Source organism: Gopherus flavomarginatus, chromosome 22 (assembly GCF_025201925.1).
Source record: "Gopherus flavomarginatus isolate rGopFla2 chromosome 22, rGopFla2.mat.asm, whole genome shotgun sequence".
Lineage (NCBI taxonomy): Eukaryota > Metazoa > Chordata > Testudines > Testudinidae > Gopherus > Gopherus flavomarginatus.
The window spans coordinates 13,076,121-13,094,803 of record NC_066638.1 but is presented as its reverse complement, the minus strand read 5'-3'; the positions used below and the strand labels follow the sequence as shown (position 1 = coordinate 13,094,803).

Here is an 18,683-nt window from a genome sequence, read left to right as displayed (position 1 = left end):
CTGGGTACATGGGAGTAGGGAGGGGGCCCCATGTGGGAATGGCTGAGAATCACTGCTCTAGACGACCTGCTGGGAATAGGTTATTTCCATCTCTAATTTCTGGTGGCTGCTAAGAACCAGCCATCTAGCATAGCACCAGCATGAGAATGGGGACTTCTCCGGAGGCACAGAAACTATTTAACATGCCACGGGCAGGCCAGCCCGGCGGCTCAGCATCAGGGGGACGAGCTAGGTCTCGGCACAGGGCAGTCAGGTTCCAGTGCTGATGGCAGGGCCTCTTGTCCCCAGGGCTCCGATCATAGTGGGAGGCTTTGGCTTTTCAGGCCTCAACGCGTTTTGAGACAAGAGTCACCTGCCCATCCGGTGATACCTGCCCCAAGCCAGAAATCTCAGCTCCCTGGAACGAGGGCGGGAGGGGAAGAGGCTGCCTAGCCTGGTGCAAAGCTGGGGTAAATGTACGACAGCTCGGGTGGGGGTGACGTAAGGGGGCCCCGATGGCTCAGTATTAATACCGCCGACAGCGTGTATGGACTCAGAGCAGTGGAGACTTGGGGTTTCACACAGACTCCAAGCAAGGGGAGGGAGATGAGCGAGACCTGCCCAGGTATCCTGCCAGCAAGAGCAGCACTGGCTCCCTCTCAGAGGATGCAGCCCACGGCGGTGCTGAGCCTTGGGGGTGTGTCTGTCTTGGGCCAGGGATGGGAATGACGTGAGAGAATTTGTGCATGGATGGTTTGGGGAAACACTTTCCACCAGGAGCCAGAGCCTGCTGCACTCTCAGCCATGCACACGAGTCATCTGACAAAGAGCAGGCAGCTCATTCACATGCTACGAAACTGCACGGCCGTGCTCTTGTTCCGAGCGCAAACACCGGCCAGCTAAACAAAGCCGATAACCGAGGCAGGCTGACCTCTGACTCTTTATTGCTGTCAATAATTACCTCACGGGGGCTTAATTAATTAGTGTTTGTGAGCCTGGAGTGAAAGGGCTGCCTAAACACTAGGTACTAATTATTTTAATTATTATGATTGCTATTAGGCTTCGATTCTCTAACAAGAAGAACAAAGACTAAGGATGTTCGGTGCTGAGGACAATCTGGTTGACAAAGGAGAAATGCGACAAAACTAGAAATTCTGATGGAGAATTGAAAATCGCTGCCTGGTTGTCTTGGTCCTCTTGCCAGTCCTAAGGTCGTGCACAAGGTTGTTACACAAAGTGGTGGTGGAGGAAAGTGCCACTTGGCACAAGTCAGGGTAAGTGCGAGATGGAGCCCTCTGCTCTGAAAGGCACACACCCGCCCCTGAGCGCCAGCCTCCTCTCCTGGATGAGCACGCAGTGAAAAGGGCCGGGACGGGGGTGGAGGATAGGCTTGTGTAGGGTTAAGTATCACCCTGCTCCCAGTAGTGAGGCGATCCCCTCTTCAACCTCACTCCTGCTACTGGGCAGAATAACTTGGTGGTCAGGCAGCAGCGCTCTTAGGAGTGCAGGATTGGGACCCAACACATGCCCTGTCCTGCACAGTACGTTTTACCTACCACCTGGCCACTACCTGCCCTTGGAAGCAGAACTAGAACCCTTCCATTGAAAAGACACAAATCAGAACAGCCAGGCCACTGGGCGCCGCCCAGCATGGAGCGACTCAATCCGGCACTCAGTCTGGACAGGGACAGACTGCACAGGGGGAGGCGATGGAGGGCAGGAAGGAGAGAGACCGAGCAGTCTCCTCGAGCCAGGGGTCGTGGGTGCGTGAGAGTCCTGCTAACCAGTCTGAGCTGGCTAGCTTAGCGATGCTGTATTAATAACAGGTATTATCCACACCACATATAGCACTGAGCACACACATTACAGCAGTCCCATCGCTTAATTTGGCATATACCTTTACTATAATCCCATTCTCTTGTGCTAGCTGTCTCACACCACCTTGCATTAGCTGAAGTAAGCTTTGGCTTAAGTAGACAGGAAAGCTATCCGGATCAGGACACAGGATCATTTTACCACAGCGAGAGGAAGGGAGTTGTTCTCACAGGGCAACACTGGAACATCCCCAAGGAACAGGACAAAGTATATGATTGTTCTACCCTAGGACAGACCTAGCAGGTGCCTTCACGCCCCTGGGTACCTGCAACATATGTGTTCAGAACAGCGAGATAAGGGGTACCAGAAAAACGAGGCAGAAAGCCAACTGGTTAAATCTAGTTTCAGATGGCGTACATAGTACCTCTTAACTGTAAACGGGCAGGGCATGAAAAGATGGCTTTAGCACCTGCTATGTCAGGTGAGTGTGGCCACGCTGCACGAGAGGGCTTCGCAGAGACCAGTGCTGTATACAACCTCTCTCCTGTACTGGGCTTAGAGCAATCAAGCTGACTGATGCTGGTTATTTGGTCTCCGGAATATTTTTCAAAATGAACAGAAGTGTGGCCAAGCCTCTGACTATCCAATGTATCGACAAATCCCCTCTTCTGGTAGCCACTTCCAGCTGTGGGTTGAATTCCCGAAACGGCGATGCTTTATTCCCGCAGGCTGGAATTGCCCCAGTGAGCCCCTTTCCCCCGCTACGGGAGGATTCTGCTGAGCGGCAGCACAGGGGAAGAGACACAGATGGACTATGGAAACTCAAGGCTGGTGGGGCAACGATACAAAGCTGTCACCTACCCTCACTGCCCGGACTGGGAGTGACCGGGGACACACATGGCTTTCTATTGGGATTTCAGGACCCCTCTCGCTCTCCCTGGTCCCTCATTTCCTCCATCGCTTTTGCCATCTCACTTTCCCTGCCATTGCATGGTCCTTCTGTCTGTCTCCATGCATACCCTACCTATCCACCCATTCATCCCCATGCACTCCCACCATCTAGCTATCCATCCCTCCCCAAACACCTCTGGGGTTTCTGCAGTCCAGGCCCCAGGCCCCTATGTGTCTCTCTCAAAACACTTTACCCTGCGTCCTATTCTCTGGACCTCCCGAGCTGTTCCCTGTTCTTTCCCTCCCCCGGTGCTGGGAATGAGTTTCCTCCAGGACTCTCCTTTCCTCGGAGCAGCTGCCCACTCCCAGCACTGCCCCTCTGCCAACCTTCCAGACCTTCGTGCTTGCAACATCCCTCCCTGCATCCCTTAGCCATGCTCACCATGGGTGAAATTCACGTCAGCCGCATACGTGAGTCCCGGGGCTATGTCTGGGATGGGCCTGGGGAGCTGAAGTCCATGCCCACACGCTGGGGCCAAGGGACGGGACCACACTGCACACCTCCAACCTCGGAGCTGCTACTCCAGACTATGGACTGGAAGAGTGACCACAACCCCACTGCATGGCCTATGCACATACCACAGAGCCCATCCCCTGGACTGCCACAGTCACCACACTCCCCGCCCACATAGGCTGGCTCAAAGGCCTTCTCTGCCACACAGAGGGGCTATGCAAGGATCCCTCGGTGGCCTCTCTGCGTGCTCTCCTGCCCTGCCCCAAGCTGGGGCTTACCTGGTGCAAAGGCAGAAGGAGAGGGTGACCCAGCGCACAGGGGCAGCAGCTGGCACTTACCATCCTCGTCCGTCTGGAATATCATCTCCTTCCCTTCCTTGCGCCCCTCAGGGTTGGAGAGGATGAGCTTTACGTGGACGTTCTTGTAGGGCAGCAGGTTCTTGATGGTGTAGCGGTGGACGTTGCGTTCCACCTTCATGCACTCCCGGAAGGTCTGGTTGTGGCTGGTGCCCACGAAGTAGCGGTAGCAGAGGGAGACCGTGTAGGTGTGGCAGCGCGTCAGGTTGTAGCCCAGCGGCTCCCACTGCAGCGTCAGCTGCCTGGACTGGATCTCAGAGAAGGCCAGGCCTTTGGGGGCCCTCATGGGCTCTGGCAGGGAGAGAGGGAGAGAGGTGTGACACAAGGAAAACCATCCACCAGGAAGGGCAACGGGGCTAAATCTGCAGCAGGACCCAAAGGAAATGAATTTGGTGAGCCTCAGCTTTGATCCTAGTGAACGCCGGGCCACGGTGCAGCCCGATTGCTCAGGAAGATCCAGGTCTAGCAAAGCAGAGGGCTCTGCAGGACCAGCAGAGCCTGGATCCTCATTGACACTAAGGCCCCTCTACACCGCTCTGGGCAGCATAAAGGAGACAAAGCAGGTGTAAACGTAACTTACACCCAGTTAAGGTCTCTTTACACTGCCACAGTGATGTAAAGGGCCTTAGTGTAAACAAGAATCAGGCCCTAGGTGAATAGCTAAAATAGAAAGAAAGAAAGAACGAACTTGTGTGATGAGACTGTGGGCACATCACTTCACCTTTGAGTTTCCCCATTGGAAATGTGGGGGTGCTCATCCTCCCCGGTCATGAGTCCTCGCCATCCCCTCACCTTGACTTCCTCCAATGGAGGGTGACCAAGAAAGGCAGCTAAGCAGCCACTGGTTGTTCTGGCACTTCCATACCAGAAGGAGAAGTCCCAAAATACCAGCAGCCAGGTTGTTCTCTTTGAGCCTGATTCTCCACTGCCCTGCACCCTGGGCTATCACTTACACCAATGCAAAGGGAGCGTAACAAGCTGCCGGATCAGACCATTCATGCACTATGCTCACCCTGCGCTGGCGTAACGATTGCACAGGGGGAAGGAGAATCAGGACCAGGATGCTCCTTGCAGACCGTATGGAAGTTCGCTCCAGCGAATCAGTTCCCACTAGAGCAGCCCAGTGCAACCTTCCAGACTGGAGAGAGGCAGGTGAGGCTAAACGTCAACTGGCCAGCACAGCCCAACCAGACCCCAAAGCTCTCTGCAGGTCATCCATCAATGACCACGTTCCCTGGACCATATTATAGCAGGCATCTCACGGGGGTTCACCATCTCCTACAGGATCAGTTATCAAGGAGGACCATTTGAGCATGCTCCACACAATCTCATTTGCAGAAAGGGTGAACCCTGTGGGACATGGTGTCTTCCTCTTCCTCTTTTCTGGGGCTTCCACCCCCGCACCTGAGGGCTGTGTTCTTTCAGGAGGTCTAAGCCCATCCCAGGGACTCACTGAGTGTGGCGGGGGGTGGGGAATGGAAGCACATAGACAGGGCTTTCCAGGCAGGCCCCAACCAATACCCGTAATAGGCCTGTGCGACAAGGGCCCTCACGTTTCTATCAGGCTGGCGTCGGGCTCTCAAAAGGGCATAGACTCAGCGGAGTCGTTGGGGAGAAGTTTAACCCATTCTCACAATTGGCATCGGTAGCAGATGTCTGATTTAATGAGGAGCCACGCTGCTTTGCCAACAGCAAGCACACAGGTTCTTTATCGTAGCAGCGTAGAACCCCCTCTGGCCAACCCCTGCCCCCCAGAGCTGGGTGGTGGTTATAAAGGCAGGAGGTTTGGTGCAGAAGGGGGCTGCGGGGAGAGAGGCTGCAGTTACTCTGAGGTTAGAGAGGAAGAAGCCCAGCAGGACAGCAAGTCCTGGGCTCCTCACCTGAACAGAGGAGGCTGGCAAGCAGCCAGGAGTGGCACAGAACTGCACTGACGGGAGACCCTGGCAAATGGGCAGGGACTGGACCTCTATGGAGCAAGCTCTGAGAGGCATTTAATTGAGAGAGACGTAGGATCAACCCCACAGAGGGTGGAATTAGGTTGTTCTTTATACCTGTTTGCTGGGATTTTGTTAGGGAGGGCCCTGAAACAAGGGGAAAACAACAGCAAGGAGTGGGACTGAGTAGACCTTGGCCGCTGGTTCCTGGACCAGAACCCAGCATAGAGGGAGAGCCTGGGTTCCCCCACCAGTCACTGGTATGGTGATGTGAGGCTGGAAAAGGGACAAGGACAAAGGAGAACCTTGAGAGAGGGGCATGATGACCACAGGGCCCGGAGATGGGGCTGAAGACCTTTAGGTGAGGACATTTGGATTGTTGATTTGTTGGCCTCTGCTACTCCAGAAAGGGTGAACTAAATCACGACCTGGCCAGAGGGCCAAGTTATGGGAAAAGAGACCAACCGCAGTGCTGGCGCAACCATCGGCAAGAGGTGCCAGACAGGGAGAGAGCAGTTATGCCTTGCCTGGCCACAAGGAGGCGCTCCAGCGGTAACTCCCTCCAACCAACAGGCAGATGGGGACCGGACCTGCTCATTGCAGGCAGGGGACAGCTATTCTGTTACTGAAAAGGGCTTTGGAAGTCCACAGAGGCATCATATCACAGAGCAAGGGAATTACTGTCCCTCTCCACGGACCTGACCCGCCATCAGCCTGCCTCATGCCGCCATGCGGCCAACGTGCAGCACAAACCTCCCAGCGTCGCCCCGAGGAACAGGCTCGACCTGGCAGACCGGCTCACACATGGGGTGTCCATTGCGAATTGGATATTTCAAGCCACCCGTTTGGGTCTGAATTTACAGCCCAAACAAGGGCATTGCTGTGCTAGCTGTATGTGCTGCATACCAAGCAAGAGTCCGTATATGTCTATATAGACAGAGAAAGTCCCTTTAAAATCCCACCTGTCCTGCAAGGGAAATCTGAGCCTGCAGGAGGAATGCCGCTGGAGAAATGACTTACTGTAAGAAAGGCAGGGAGACTTTTAAAGGGCAAGGACTGTCTGTAGACCAGAGAACGAATAAGAACTATGTCATCACTGCCTATCTCCCCTTCTCCCACTCCTGCTCCTGGGGAAAGCTGCAGGCTCCCTCTCCAGGAGTCACGAAAGCAGCACGACAGGCAGAGGCAGCTGGATTATCTAAGACCCTTGAAGGAGTGAAAACTCAAGTGTGTGTCTCACCCCACCAGGTGATGCTCATGTATTTATAGGGCACATTTGGGAGACGTGATTTGCTGGTGTGACAAGACACAGTAGGGGAAGCGCGTGATTCCAAGGATTAGAGCATGTCTGGCTGGTGACCTCCTAGCCGGGCCCAAGGTCAAGTGCCTCTAAGCACCCTGGATATACAATAATCGCCCTTCAATGTGCCTCTGGGAGGCTCCCAGGGCTGCTTTGGAGTGGATTCTTGGGACAGAAAAGGGAAGCGGCAGCAATCTCCTGGGCAGCATGGATGGGGCTGTGGGTCCTCTCCAGTCCTGCAATGGGGCAGTGGCAGGATTGCTGGCGGACTGAGTGGGCCAAATTCCCAAGGGATTTCCCCAGGCAGGAATTTGGCCCAATCAGCGTTGCTGGTTGTTGTTATGGAACATGAACTTCTGCCAGTGAAATAGCATCGCCCCTGTTCCTCAGGCCTCTGGATTTACTTCCCACCCAGCTCTGTGACTGCCAGAGCCCGGACCCAACCCAGGGCTCTGGGAGTCTGTAGGTATCGGAGCTATCAGGTGAGCCAAGCAGCAGTCTCCCCCATCTCGGCTGAAAGTTGCTCTTTGCAGCTCAAATCATCAAGGGACTGGTGCCAAAACGTGGCCAACTCATTTCAGGGGTGAGTGAGCCCCGAGCTGTATGGCAAGGCCCGCAGAGAGCACAGGCCAGTGGGTAACCACACTGTGCCACAGGCCTGTGTTAAACTCCCTGCCTTGTCTGGATCAGCTGAGAGCCTTGCTAATTACCGGGGGGTAAGGGGGTGCCAGGGGCCTCCTGGCACACACAGCCTCTGAACAGCACCGATGAATTCCACCGTTGCACAGCTTTATCCAGGGGAGGCCTCACTAAAGCCACCCCAGGATCATTCTTAATAGGACACCCCCACAGCAGCAAAGCCGCTGTGGGGTGGAAACTTCTTGCCTTATCAAAACGGGCAGAGGAGCCTGCCCAGTGGTGTTAATGAGCCCTGGGGAAGTGGAAACTCAGGCGGGCAAGGAACAACACCTGCCTGTACCACATGTCAGAGACAGCCATGCAGGGGAGAGACGGGGACGCTCCCTGGGGTGCCCAACAGGCAGCAGGTGAGTCACCTCCCCAAACATCCATTAATAGGAATGATGGGTAGCATTCGATAGAAGGGTGTTATCACCATCCTCATTCTTAAGGGCTGTGACTCACGCACTGCTCACTGTGGGAGCCTGCAAACACTGGCAGTTGCTCTGAGCGATCTCAGTGCTCAAATTAGACCACAAGCAGCCACTGGAGAAATGTGAGGCTGGAAGGCACCTCGAGGGGTCATCTAGTCCAGCCCCCCAGCGCTGAGGCAGGATTACGTATGACTAGACCGTGCCTGACAGGGGCTTGTCCAACCTGTTCGTAAAAACCTCCAAACCTTCCCAGGTAACCTGCCTCACTGCTTCACTATCCTTAGAGTTAGGAAGATTTTTCTAATATCCAACCTAAATCTCCCTTGCTGTAAACTCAGCTGATTCCATCTCGTCCTACCCTTGGTGGCCATGGAGAACAATTCATCACCTTCCTTTTAATAACAGCCTTTAACATAGTTGAAGACAGTTATCAGGCCTTCTCTTCTGTAGACTTAACATGCCCAATTCTTTCATCTTTTCCTCCTGGGTCAAGTTTGATAAACCTCTGATCATTTTTGTTACTCTCCTCTGGACTCTAATTTATCCACATCCTTCCTGAAGCGTGGTGCCCAAAACAACACAGAACTCCAGCTGAGGCCTCCCTGGTGCCAAGCGGAGCGAAAAAATTAGCTGCTGTGTCTTACACATGATACTTCAGTTGATAGACCCCGGCACGACCTTTGCCTTTTTTGCAGCAGTGTCACATTGTTGGCTCATGTTCAATTTGTGATTGACCCTGACCCCTAGATCCTTTTCAGCAGTGCGACCACCTAGCCAGCTATTCCCCACGTTGTCACTACACATTTGATAATTTTCTTCTTAAATGTAGTACTTTGCTCGTCTTTACTGACTTTTTTCTTATTGGTTTCAGATCAATTCTCTTTATCAAGATCATGTTGAATTCTAATCCTGTCCTCCAAAGTACTCGCAACCTCTCCCAGCTTAGAGTCACTTGCAAATTTTAAAAGCATGCTCCCCACTCCATCATCCAAGTTGTTCATGAAAATCTTGACTAGCACTGGACCCGGGACAGACCCTTGTGGGGCCCCACATAACACCTCCTCCCTGTTTGACAGCGAACTGTTGATGACCTCTCTTCGAGTATGATGTGTCAACAAGTTGCGCTCCCTGCCATAGTAAGTAATAAGCCCTATTCAAAGGTATAAGCATGAAGGCTGGCACCCAGCTCACCTCTGGGGATCAGGCACAAAGGAGGGATGTGACACACTGAACAGTGGATAGGATAAGCAGGGGAGCCAGGGAATACATTTCTGCAAGCTCTATCCCTAAGATTTAAGTAAAGGGCACAACCTCCTCCAATGTTAATGCAATGTGAAGATTGCAAATTAAGCACTCATGAATCAGATGTTACAAAATGTAAGGCTGATCCCATAACCTTAACTCTGCCCCTCTACCCACCCTACAACACAGCCTTTAAGGTGGTGCTCATGTACTATTCGTTCATATTCTATTTGATTGTTGCTCTGCTATATTTCACATCTGAGACGCTCTACCTATTCTCTAGTCTCCTGCAATTCCTTCTACCGCTTTTGATGAGCCCTGGCAGCCATGTGAATTAGCACTGGGAGTCTGTGGGGACTCAGGATTGTGCAGCTGCAGGTGAAACACAACCCGAGTGAGACGCTGGGGGCTCAATTTCCAAACTGGGTGAGGTTTGTGTGTGTTTTCTCTAGAAAAACAACACAAAAAATGTCACCAAAAATTCAACTGTTCCTTGAACTGTTACTGCAAGAAATTGGAGACCAGGGGCCCGAATCTCATTTACACTAAGGCTACTTTATCCTGCACTAGCCATGCAGAGGGGCCTTAGAGTGAGTGTACAGAGCAGCCCAAATGAGACTCAGGTCTCCAATTCCATCACTGAAGAGTGAGACAGAAGGAAAAGTTCAACACAGACTTAACTACAGAGCTTCCCCTGATGCCTCCATAATATATCTTCAATGCCACATCTAGGACAAGGACATTGTCTTTGAGGGATTATTTCTGCAGCGGCTGCCACATCTTCCCTAACCCGTGAGTTTGCATCAAGAGAACGGCACTGCCCTCTTTCCGAAAGATGTTTGCTCTTGATGTCAGTTACCCTCATTAACAAGGCAGGCTCCCAAGCCAGACTGAACTCCTAGCCCGGGCAGTGCATTCGTCCTATCAAAGCTCTGACATCAAGGTTACCCTAAGGACCCGACCGATTTAAAAGAAGGGTCACCACCGCTCTGCAAAGGCACTGGAGAATTTTATAACCACCCCCAGAGCAGAGCTGTAGGTGAAACAAGTGGAAACTTTGCATCAAGACATTGCTGTCTGAGTCATTATATCACACTATGCTGCCACGCGGTGAGGGATCAGGACGACAAATCATTGTCCTGTCCCCCAGCAAAATAACAGCGGGTTTGTGGGGCTTCATTCATTAATAAAGTGCTTCAAGAGGCGAGCAAAGTGCCAAGTATTGCTATTCAATTGCCATTCACCTCTCAAATAGATCTCCTTGCCCACCTCTGCGGGATTTGCATCCAGTGCCTGAAGTGCTTCTTTCTCCTGCTGAAGGAGTATATCCTTTGCCCATTGCAACACAGCTAGCAGCCACCGAATGGCACAAATACACAGTCCAGCTCTATCTAACTGCATGCAGATCTCGGAGGAATGCGGTGCAGTTCTTTTAAAACTATGGGTACCACCAGTAAATTTGACTCTTTCTGCCTTCTTTTCTCTCTAGCTGAAACATTCCTACATCCAGAGCACAAAAAGAGGAAGTTATTTTTCACAAAGCCCCTGGAAGGTGTTTGAGATGTGTGGTCCCTATCTGTATTCCACTGTGGGTACGCATGTGCTCCATGCACCCGGAGTCAGAGAATTCTTGCAAGCAGTGTCTGCACATTGCCATTGCCATGTTTCTAACCAAGGGAATAAAGGGGGAGCATATCAACTGCCTCTCCAGTTCCTTCTCTACTGCAATTCCTAAAGATACAAAGCAGAGGGGAAGGAGGGTGAGTAGTGGAATACAGACAGAGGCAAACATCTCAAAGAACCTCCACTAACTATAAAGTAAGTAACTTTCTCTTCTTGGAGTGCAGGTCCCTATGTGTATTCCACTGTGGGTGACTGACAAGTAGTGCACAAGGAGGAGGAGGGTGCAAGGACGTAGGCAGCCGAGCTGTTTAGAGGACCACTTTCCTAAAGGATGCATCAGAGGAGGAGTTCTGCACTAGAGCATGATGTCTGATAAGCATGTTGATGGCAGTCCACATAGTTACCCTGCAAATGTTAGGGAAAGGCACTTCCTGAAGCGATGCCAATGAAGTTGCTTGTGGTCTTGTAGAATGAGCTGCTTATCCAGTGATGGAAGATACAACAATTGGTAGAGCAGGATACAGTCTGAGATCCACGTAGAGATCCTCTGGGAGGATCTAGCTTGACCTTGGACTCATTCTTCTATAAGAAGAAACAGTCGTGGTGATTTTCTGATTTGGTTGTGTCCTTTGCATGTAGGAGGAGAGAGCACGTTGTATGTCAAAGGAATGCAGCCTCCTCTGCTCCTCAGATGCATGCTGTTTTGGAAAAAACACAGGCAAGTGGATGTGCAATTCCAAAACCACTTTGAGGATGAATTTCAGATGAAGTCATAAAGACACCTTAGTGTATGGCAGAGCCACCATTGGAGCTCCGAGCTCACTCATCCTTCAGGCTGAGGTGATGGCCACAAAGAATGCAACTTTCACCGATCAGTGAGATACCCAACATGTAGCTAATGGCTCGAAAGGAGGCTTAAAGAGTGCTGAAAGGACAAGGTTGAAGTCCCAGTGTGGAATAGGTTTCCTTACTGTGGGAAGGTTTTGATTAGGCCCTTCAAGAATCAGTTAGTCAACAGGTGAGTGAAAACTGAATAACCGTCTGATGGTGGACAGCACACACTGATTGCTGCCAGGTGGACTCATATGGAACTGAGGCAAAACCCAGCCATTCTGAGAGAAAGAAGATATTCCCCTTATTTTGGACTATCTGCTCATTCAGGAGATACATGTCTCTGCTGTGTTCATAGTGGCATATCCATTTCTGCTAGTATTAAGGATGGTTTGTACAGCTTCCACGCAGGAACATTCTGGGGCTGGTGCTCATCCAAAAAAACAAGCCATGAGATGAGTGATCCAGAGTTAAGATACTTAGAACCATAGAATCTTAGAAGATTAGGGTTGGAAGAGACCTCAGGAGGTCATCTAGTCCAACCCCCTGCTCAAAGCAGGACCAACCCCAACTAAATTATCCCAGCCAGGGCTTTGTCAAGCCGGGTCTTAAAAACCTCTAAGGACAGAGATTCCACCATCTCCCTAGGGAACCCATTCCAGTGCTTTACCACCCTCCTAGTGAAATAGCGTTTCCTAATATCCAACCTAGACCTCCTGCACTGCAACTTGAGACCATTGCTCCTTGTTCTGTCATCTGCCACCACTGAGAACAGCCAAGCTCCATCCTCTTTGGAACCCCCTTCAGGTACTTGAAAGCAGCTATCAAATCCCCCCTCATTCTTCTCTTCTGCAGACTAAATAATCCCAGTTCCCTCAGCCTCTCCTCATACATCATGTGCCCCAGTCCCCTAATCATTTTCGTTGCTCTCTGCTGGACTCTCTCCAATTTATCCACATCTCTTTTGTAGTGGGGGCCCCAAACTGGACACCATACTCCAGGCATGGCCTCACCAGTGCTGAATACAGGGGAATAATCACTTCCCTCAATCTGCTGGCAATGCTCCTATTAATGCAGCACAATTTGCCTCTAGCCTTCCTGGCAACAAGGGCACACTGCTGACTCATATCCAGCTTCTCGTCCACTGTAATCCCCAGGTCCTTTTCTGCAGAACTGCTGCTCAGCCAGTCAGTCCCCAGCCTGTAGCAGTGCCTGGGATCCTTCTGTCCTAAGTGCAGGACTCGATCTCATCCTCCTCCTGGGTCAAGGGATCAGGAAAGGACTAGATGCTGATTGGAAGGTGAGATGACACTAGAGAGATTCAGGAACCAAAACTCTCAGGCCAATAGGGGGCGATCAGGATGACTTATGCCTTGTCCTGTCAAATTTTCTGTAAGACCCAAGGCAGATGTGGCAAGGGAGGAAACACATCGCTCTGATGTCCTGACCAGGGGAGAGGAAGAACAGCACCCTGAGAATGCAGGCCTCAAGTACCTCTGGCTCACATGATAGCAGCACACCAACTGCCTGACCAGCACTCCGCCGGGGCAACGCCAGTGGGATTTCCTTTGGGGACGGCCTAGGGGGATGTGGACGGCATGGTGAATGGGCTCACGGGCAGCTCTGTTAGCTGCAGGGCAGGTGCTCCTGCACAGCTTAGAAGATGCACCCGCTCTGCCCTGCCCAGGGCTAACCTCCTCCAAAGCTTAGATGTAGGACAGGAACAGGGCTCCAGCCCTGGTGAGCTCTTTTAACCTCCAGGGGTAACCACACCCTGATTTCGAGACCCCTGACACCTTCTGGTGGTTGAGGTTCACCTGTATATATATCAGCCCAGGGTTGAGCTCCATGAGACAGGGATAGAGGAGAGAATTGCTGCCCCTGAAATGAGAGCCAATACAATGAGCAACAGCCTCACCTGGGGGAGGAGGGAGGAGCTGGGGGCTTAAGGGAGACATGAGGAGGAAAACAGAGAGGCACCCGTGACTCGTATCTCACACTGAGAACAAGTTGCCGCTTTGCTGGGCATAAGTCACTCCCAGTGCACCACCCTTAGCCCTCTCGGCCAGGAGAGCAGTGCACAGCACTGATGGAAAGCCAAGCGTCTATCTCCTTTTTATTTCAGTGTATTCAAATGATCAGTGGAAAACAGACAGCTTGGCACCCCCAGGCCAACGTAAGCAGATTCTGTGAGTGGTTTAGCAAGAGATCAGCTAACAAGGATGTCTGCAGGCATTAATATTGCTGAATATATCCATACAATTAGTGCCAGAGCGGAGCTGCCTGGGCTTACAGTTGCTACTACAGCTGTATTAGACGCAGGCGTTTCTGTACGAAGAGTGTCAATCATAGCTGGTGGCATGCAGCTGCGCTGGGAATCTCCCGTCACTTCGGGGCTGCCTTAGGTAAAGGGCGGGCAAGTGCACTCCATGCACGTGCTGGCAGATGCTACCCTTTCCCAGAAATGACTATGGGGCAAGTGGGTCTCGGAGAAGGCCCATTTTCCACCAGTGGCTTCGGCGAGTGGTTTCATGGGCTGCCAAGAGATGGATCGTGCTTAGCACGCAAAGTGCTTCGCAGAAAGGTTGAGGAATTACAGAAGAATCAGTACCTATCATTGAAACGCAGCCATCTCTGCGGTGGAACACAGCAGCTGCTCCATTATCCACAGCAAGGCCAGTTTGGAGCAGGAAGTGCAGAACAATACCACGTCCAATGAGTCATCCCGGCATTCAACAGGCAGCGGCACGGCAGTGACAGGCTTGCCCTGTCCATTAGCTCGGGGGCTGGCTTGGCACTCCCAGACAGCGATGGCTCGGCGGGGAGGGGAGGTGCCATCCGTGCCTGACCCAGGCTGCTTTTACAATTGCCGCGGTGGGAAGGAGCTGACAGGAGGCTGTGGATCAGGCAGTTGGAATGAAATCAAGAACGGGGTTTGCTCAAGAATGAAGAGCATGTGGGTCATGCTGGCAGCATCCGAATGGATCCATTACAGCCGGGCTCCCTTGTGTATCTGCTACATCGGTCCCATAGCTGGACGGAGGAGAGACACCTGCACTATCAAGCCATAATAGTAGCTGGGTCGCGTGGGGTCACCTTAAATTTAGAGGCCACTGAGCTGGGGGGGAATACAAACAATCCTGGACCATGCACTGATCAAGGCACTTTGCATCCCCTTAGTGGAATGAGGGCAGCATCGCATGTGATGTCAGGTGTCAGCCACCCCCATTCTCCAGCCCAGCCACACAAGAGACCCGGGATCTGAGCCATCGCTGCAGTGGATTCTCTGTCCCTGGCAATGTTTAAGTCAAGGCTGGATGTTTCTCTCCCAGATCTGCTCTAGCTCAGTCAGGAATGAATGCAGGGTTGGCCCATAGCCTGTGTTACGCAGGAGGTCAACCGAGGTGATCACAGTTGACCCTTCTAGCCTTGGAATCTATTAATCTCTACCTCTCGCAGTCCATGAGAGACTCCCAGAGAGATGAAGCTAGTGAACCTTGGAAGAGAGCTGCCGACGCTCAGTCTGACAGTCGTTTGGCCAGAACTCAGGAAGCCAACACTGGACCCTACAGATCTAGCAAATCCCTGGCTGACCTCCACTCCCATCTCCTCCTGAGGAAAATAACCCACAGCTACCCTGCCCCCATGGCACGACCCTGGCTGCCTCCCAGACAGGTCTTGGGCAGGACGTGACCTAACACTGCTGGGGCATTTCCTCTGGCCTACTAACAGGGGAGGTTGCCTGTCCTCACATCACAAGAGCAGCAGATCTGGACACCACTGACCAGCAAGTGCTGTTGTCAAGGTTTGAAGCAGTAGCTGCGGGTGACAAGAAAGCACTGAGCTGGGTGAGAGGCTTTCAGGTGGCACTGGGAGTTGGCTAGCCCAGGTGATCGGCACCTGGGTCTGAGAGCCCAGGCTAGCCTGGCCAGTTAGGAACAGCCCCAGGGTGGGCCCCCAGAAACCCTAGGGACACACACAGGTCGAGGGCTTTGCAGTGTCCCTAGGTGCCGCGCTCCCCTGTGTGTCGCCAGGACTCCAGGGTGCACATCCCGCAGTTCTCTGGGCCACCGTGAGCTGAGCTGCTCTAGGATCCTTTCCCAAGGAATTGTGGGGGAACTTATCTGTCCATCCGGGCACATGGGGGGAATCGTGGGAAGGCACTGGAGGCCTTTCAGCCTTTGAGAGGCTTAGCCTGCATCCACACTGCAAAACAGGCTGGTTATCAGCCTGAGTGGAAACAGAGTCCAGGATTTAGCCTACAGCCTAGGACGGACCAGCTAGCCTGGGCTGAAAGCACCACTAACCTTGGTGAGAGGGATTTGTGTGTGGACAACAAAGGGGCTACAGGGCAACACTTAAGTGTGAACCTGCTGGGCTACTCTGCAGTGAAAACCGACTGTTAGAGAGGGTGGATGGGCTGCTTTCTCTCTGCTCCCAGCCCGCTCCCCTGTGCAGCTCCCCACGACCACACTCTTACCCTCCTGCACAGTCACTAACCACCTGGGGCTGGGAGGGAACTTCCCGGGTGGGCAGGTTATTCCATAACTGTCTCTGGTGGGTTTCTTCCAGCCACCTCGGAAGCATGCCCTCCAGGGGTACTGCACGTGCCTAGCTGGAGCCTGCTCTGACCCAATGGGGCGTCTCCAAAGCTGCCTTGGATACATCCGACTCCTCTAGACGGCTTAGAAAGTCCCAGCTGTAACAGTGATTATTCCATAACCCAAAGAGTGGTTCACAAGAGAAAAACACGCCAGGGCCCTAGCCAGAAAGAGAGGGGAAGCAGTTGTGATCTCTCAGGAAGCCAGGCCATGACCCTCCAAGCTGAGACCCCACGGATCAGGGCTCTCCATGTGTGGCCTACATTACCAAGGTGGACCTCTGTATCCCCCTCTAGTGGCTGGTCCACAAAAACAGTAGATAAGTCGACTACAGCTAGCAGATGTAATCCTTTACTTCCAGCTCTTGGTTTCAGAATGAGAAATCCAGGTTCAGGGCCTGCTGATGGGACTTGTCCCAGTTGGGGATTTTCTGAGTCTCTGCATCACAGGGTTACCGGCCCTTTATGGGGTGACGGGTTCAGTCCCACGCACTTCACTTGCCTCCCCAGGTGAAGAAAATGACCAACATTGCATGCACATGGGGCATGTGACTAAACTAGGCCTTCTGGTGCGGAGATAAGACAGATGCCCCTGGAGAGCCGGAGTGAAGGGAAAACTCCAATAGAAGGCTGGGAGTTACTGCAGGAGCCTCCAAAGAGCCCATGAGGGGCTGGGAGAGAAGATGGACCCTCAGGGAGGAGGGGCTGGGGCCAGTCTGAGACTGGCATGGAAGACATTGAGTTTTGGGCCTACTTTGGACTTAGCTATTCTGCAAGGGGCAGACATTTCCTTTAATGATTTAGCCAGAGGCCAACCCACCATAGCAATCAAATCAGGTCGGAAGAGGGGAAACTGAGGCAGTGGCTAGCCTGCATCCAGACTGAGTAGGTAGTTCAGGGCATGATTAGAGTTTGGGGTGAAGGTCAGTGCCAGCAAAGTTACAAAAGTATGGGCTGGATGAATGGACTATAAAATGGATAGAAAGCTGGCTAGATTGTCGAGCTCAATGGGTAGTGATTAACGGCTCGATGTCTTGCTGGCAGCCGGTATCAAGCGGAGTGCCCCAGGAGTTGGTCTTGGGGCTGGTTTTGTTCAACATCTTTATCAACGACCTGGATGATGGGATTAATTGCACCCTCAGCAAATTCACAGGTGACACTAATCTGCAGGGAAAGGTAGATATGTTGGAGGGTAGGAATAGGGTCCGGAGTGACCTAGACAAATTAGAGGATTGGGCGAAAAGAAATCCGATGAGGTTCAACAAGTACAAGTGCAGAGTACTGCACTTAGGAAGGAAGAATCCCATGCACGGCTACAGGCTGAGGACTGACTGGCTGAGCAGCAGTTCTGCAGAAAAGGATCTGGGAATTACAGTGGACAAGAAGCTGGATACGAGTCAACAGTGTGCCCTTGTTGCCAAAAAGGCTAATGGCAAATTGGGCTGCATTAGTAGGGGCATTGCCAGCAGATTGAGGGAAGTGATTATTCCCCTCTATTCGCCACTGGTGAGGCCACACCTGGAGTACTGCATCCAGTTTGGGGCGCCCACTACAAAAGGGATTTGGACTAATTGGAGAGAGTCCAGCGGAGGGCAATGAAAATGATTAGGGGGCTGGAGCACATGACTTATGAGGAGAGGCTGAGGGAACTGGGCTTGTTTAGTCTGCAGAAGAGAAGAGTGAGGGGGGATCTGATAGCTGCTTTCAACTACCTGAAAGGGGGTTCCAAAGAGGATGGATCTAGACTGTTCCCAGTGGTACCAGATGACAGAACAAGGAGCAATGGTCTCAAGTTGCAGTGGCGGAGGTCTGCATTGGATATTAGGAAACACTTTTTCACTAGGAGGGTGGTGAAGCACTGGAATGGGTTCCCTAGGGAGGTGGTGGAATCTCCATCCTTAGAGGTCTTTAAGGCTTGACAAAGCCCTGGCTGGGATGATTTAGTTGGGGTTGGTCCTGCTTTGAGTAGGGGGTGGGACTAAATGACCTCCTGAGGTCTCTTCCAACCCTGATATTCTATGATTCTTACATTTTCCATGTGCGCTCACCTAAGGTATGTAACATCAGTGAACTGTTTTCTTTGGAGCCTGAAGTCAGCAGCGACTGAGCCTCCTTCACAACCCCCCCTCCCCGTGCACGCGGAGACGTGACAAGGACGCCTACAACATTGCTTTGTAAATAACATTCAGGATCTGCCAGCTCAAAAACAAGCTCATTCCCAGAAAGGTTAAGTGCTCCCATTACTTCCCCAGCGCAAGGAGCCCGAGCATTCACATGTGTTTAATTTATAGGCTCCAGTTCACCTCAACCGACAGAGGGCAGAGGTGTGGGGGGGAATGGAACAAACCCGGAGAACGCAGTCCGTGCCTCCCTTGCTGTCAGCCTGCAATCGCTTCCCAGCAAACGGCTGCTATGGATCATCTCGTAAAAGCAGCTATTTCAAGGGGACCAAGACATGCAACAGTCGTGTTCCTCCTTAATGTCAG

At 52.3% G+C, this 18,683-nt stretch overlaps 1 protein-coding gene across 3 annotated transcripts in view; it reads right to left on the bottom strand.

Annotated features, from left to right (window-relative positions):
* The window catches only part of PTPRU (protein tyrosine phosphatase receptor type U), a 704,694-nt gene that overhangs the window by 583,782 nt on the left and 102,229 nt on the right, over nt 1-18,683 (bottom strand). For all 3 annotated transcript variants that reach the window (XM_050932286.1, XM_050932285.1, XM_050932288.1), the window contains exon 9: nt 3,538-3,846. In XM_050932286.1, coding sequence (XP_050788243.1) covers nt 3,538-3,846 — 309 coding nt within the window. The remainder of the gene's footprint in view (nt 1-3,537; nt 3,847-18,683) is intronic.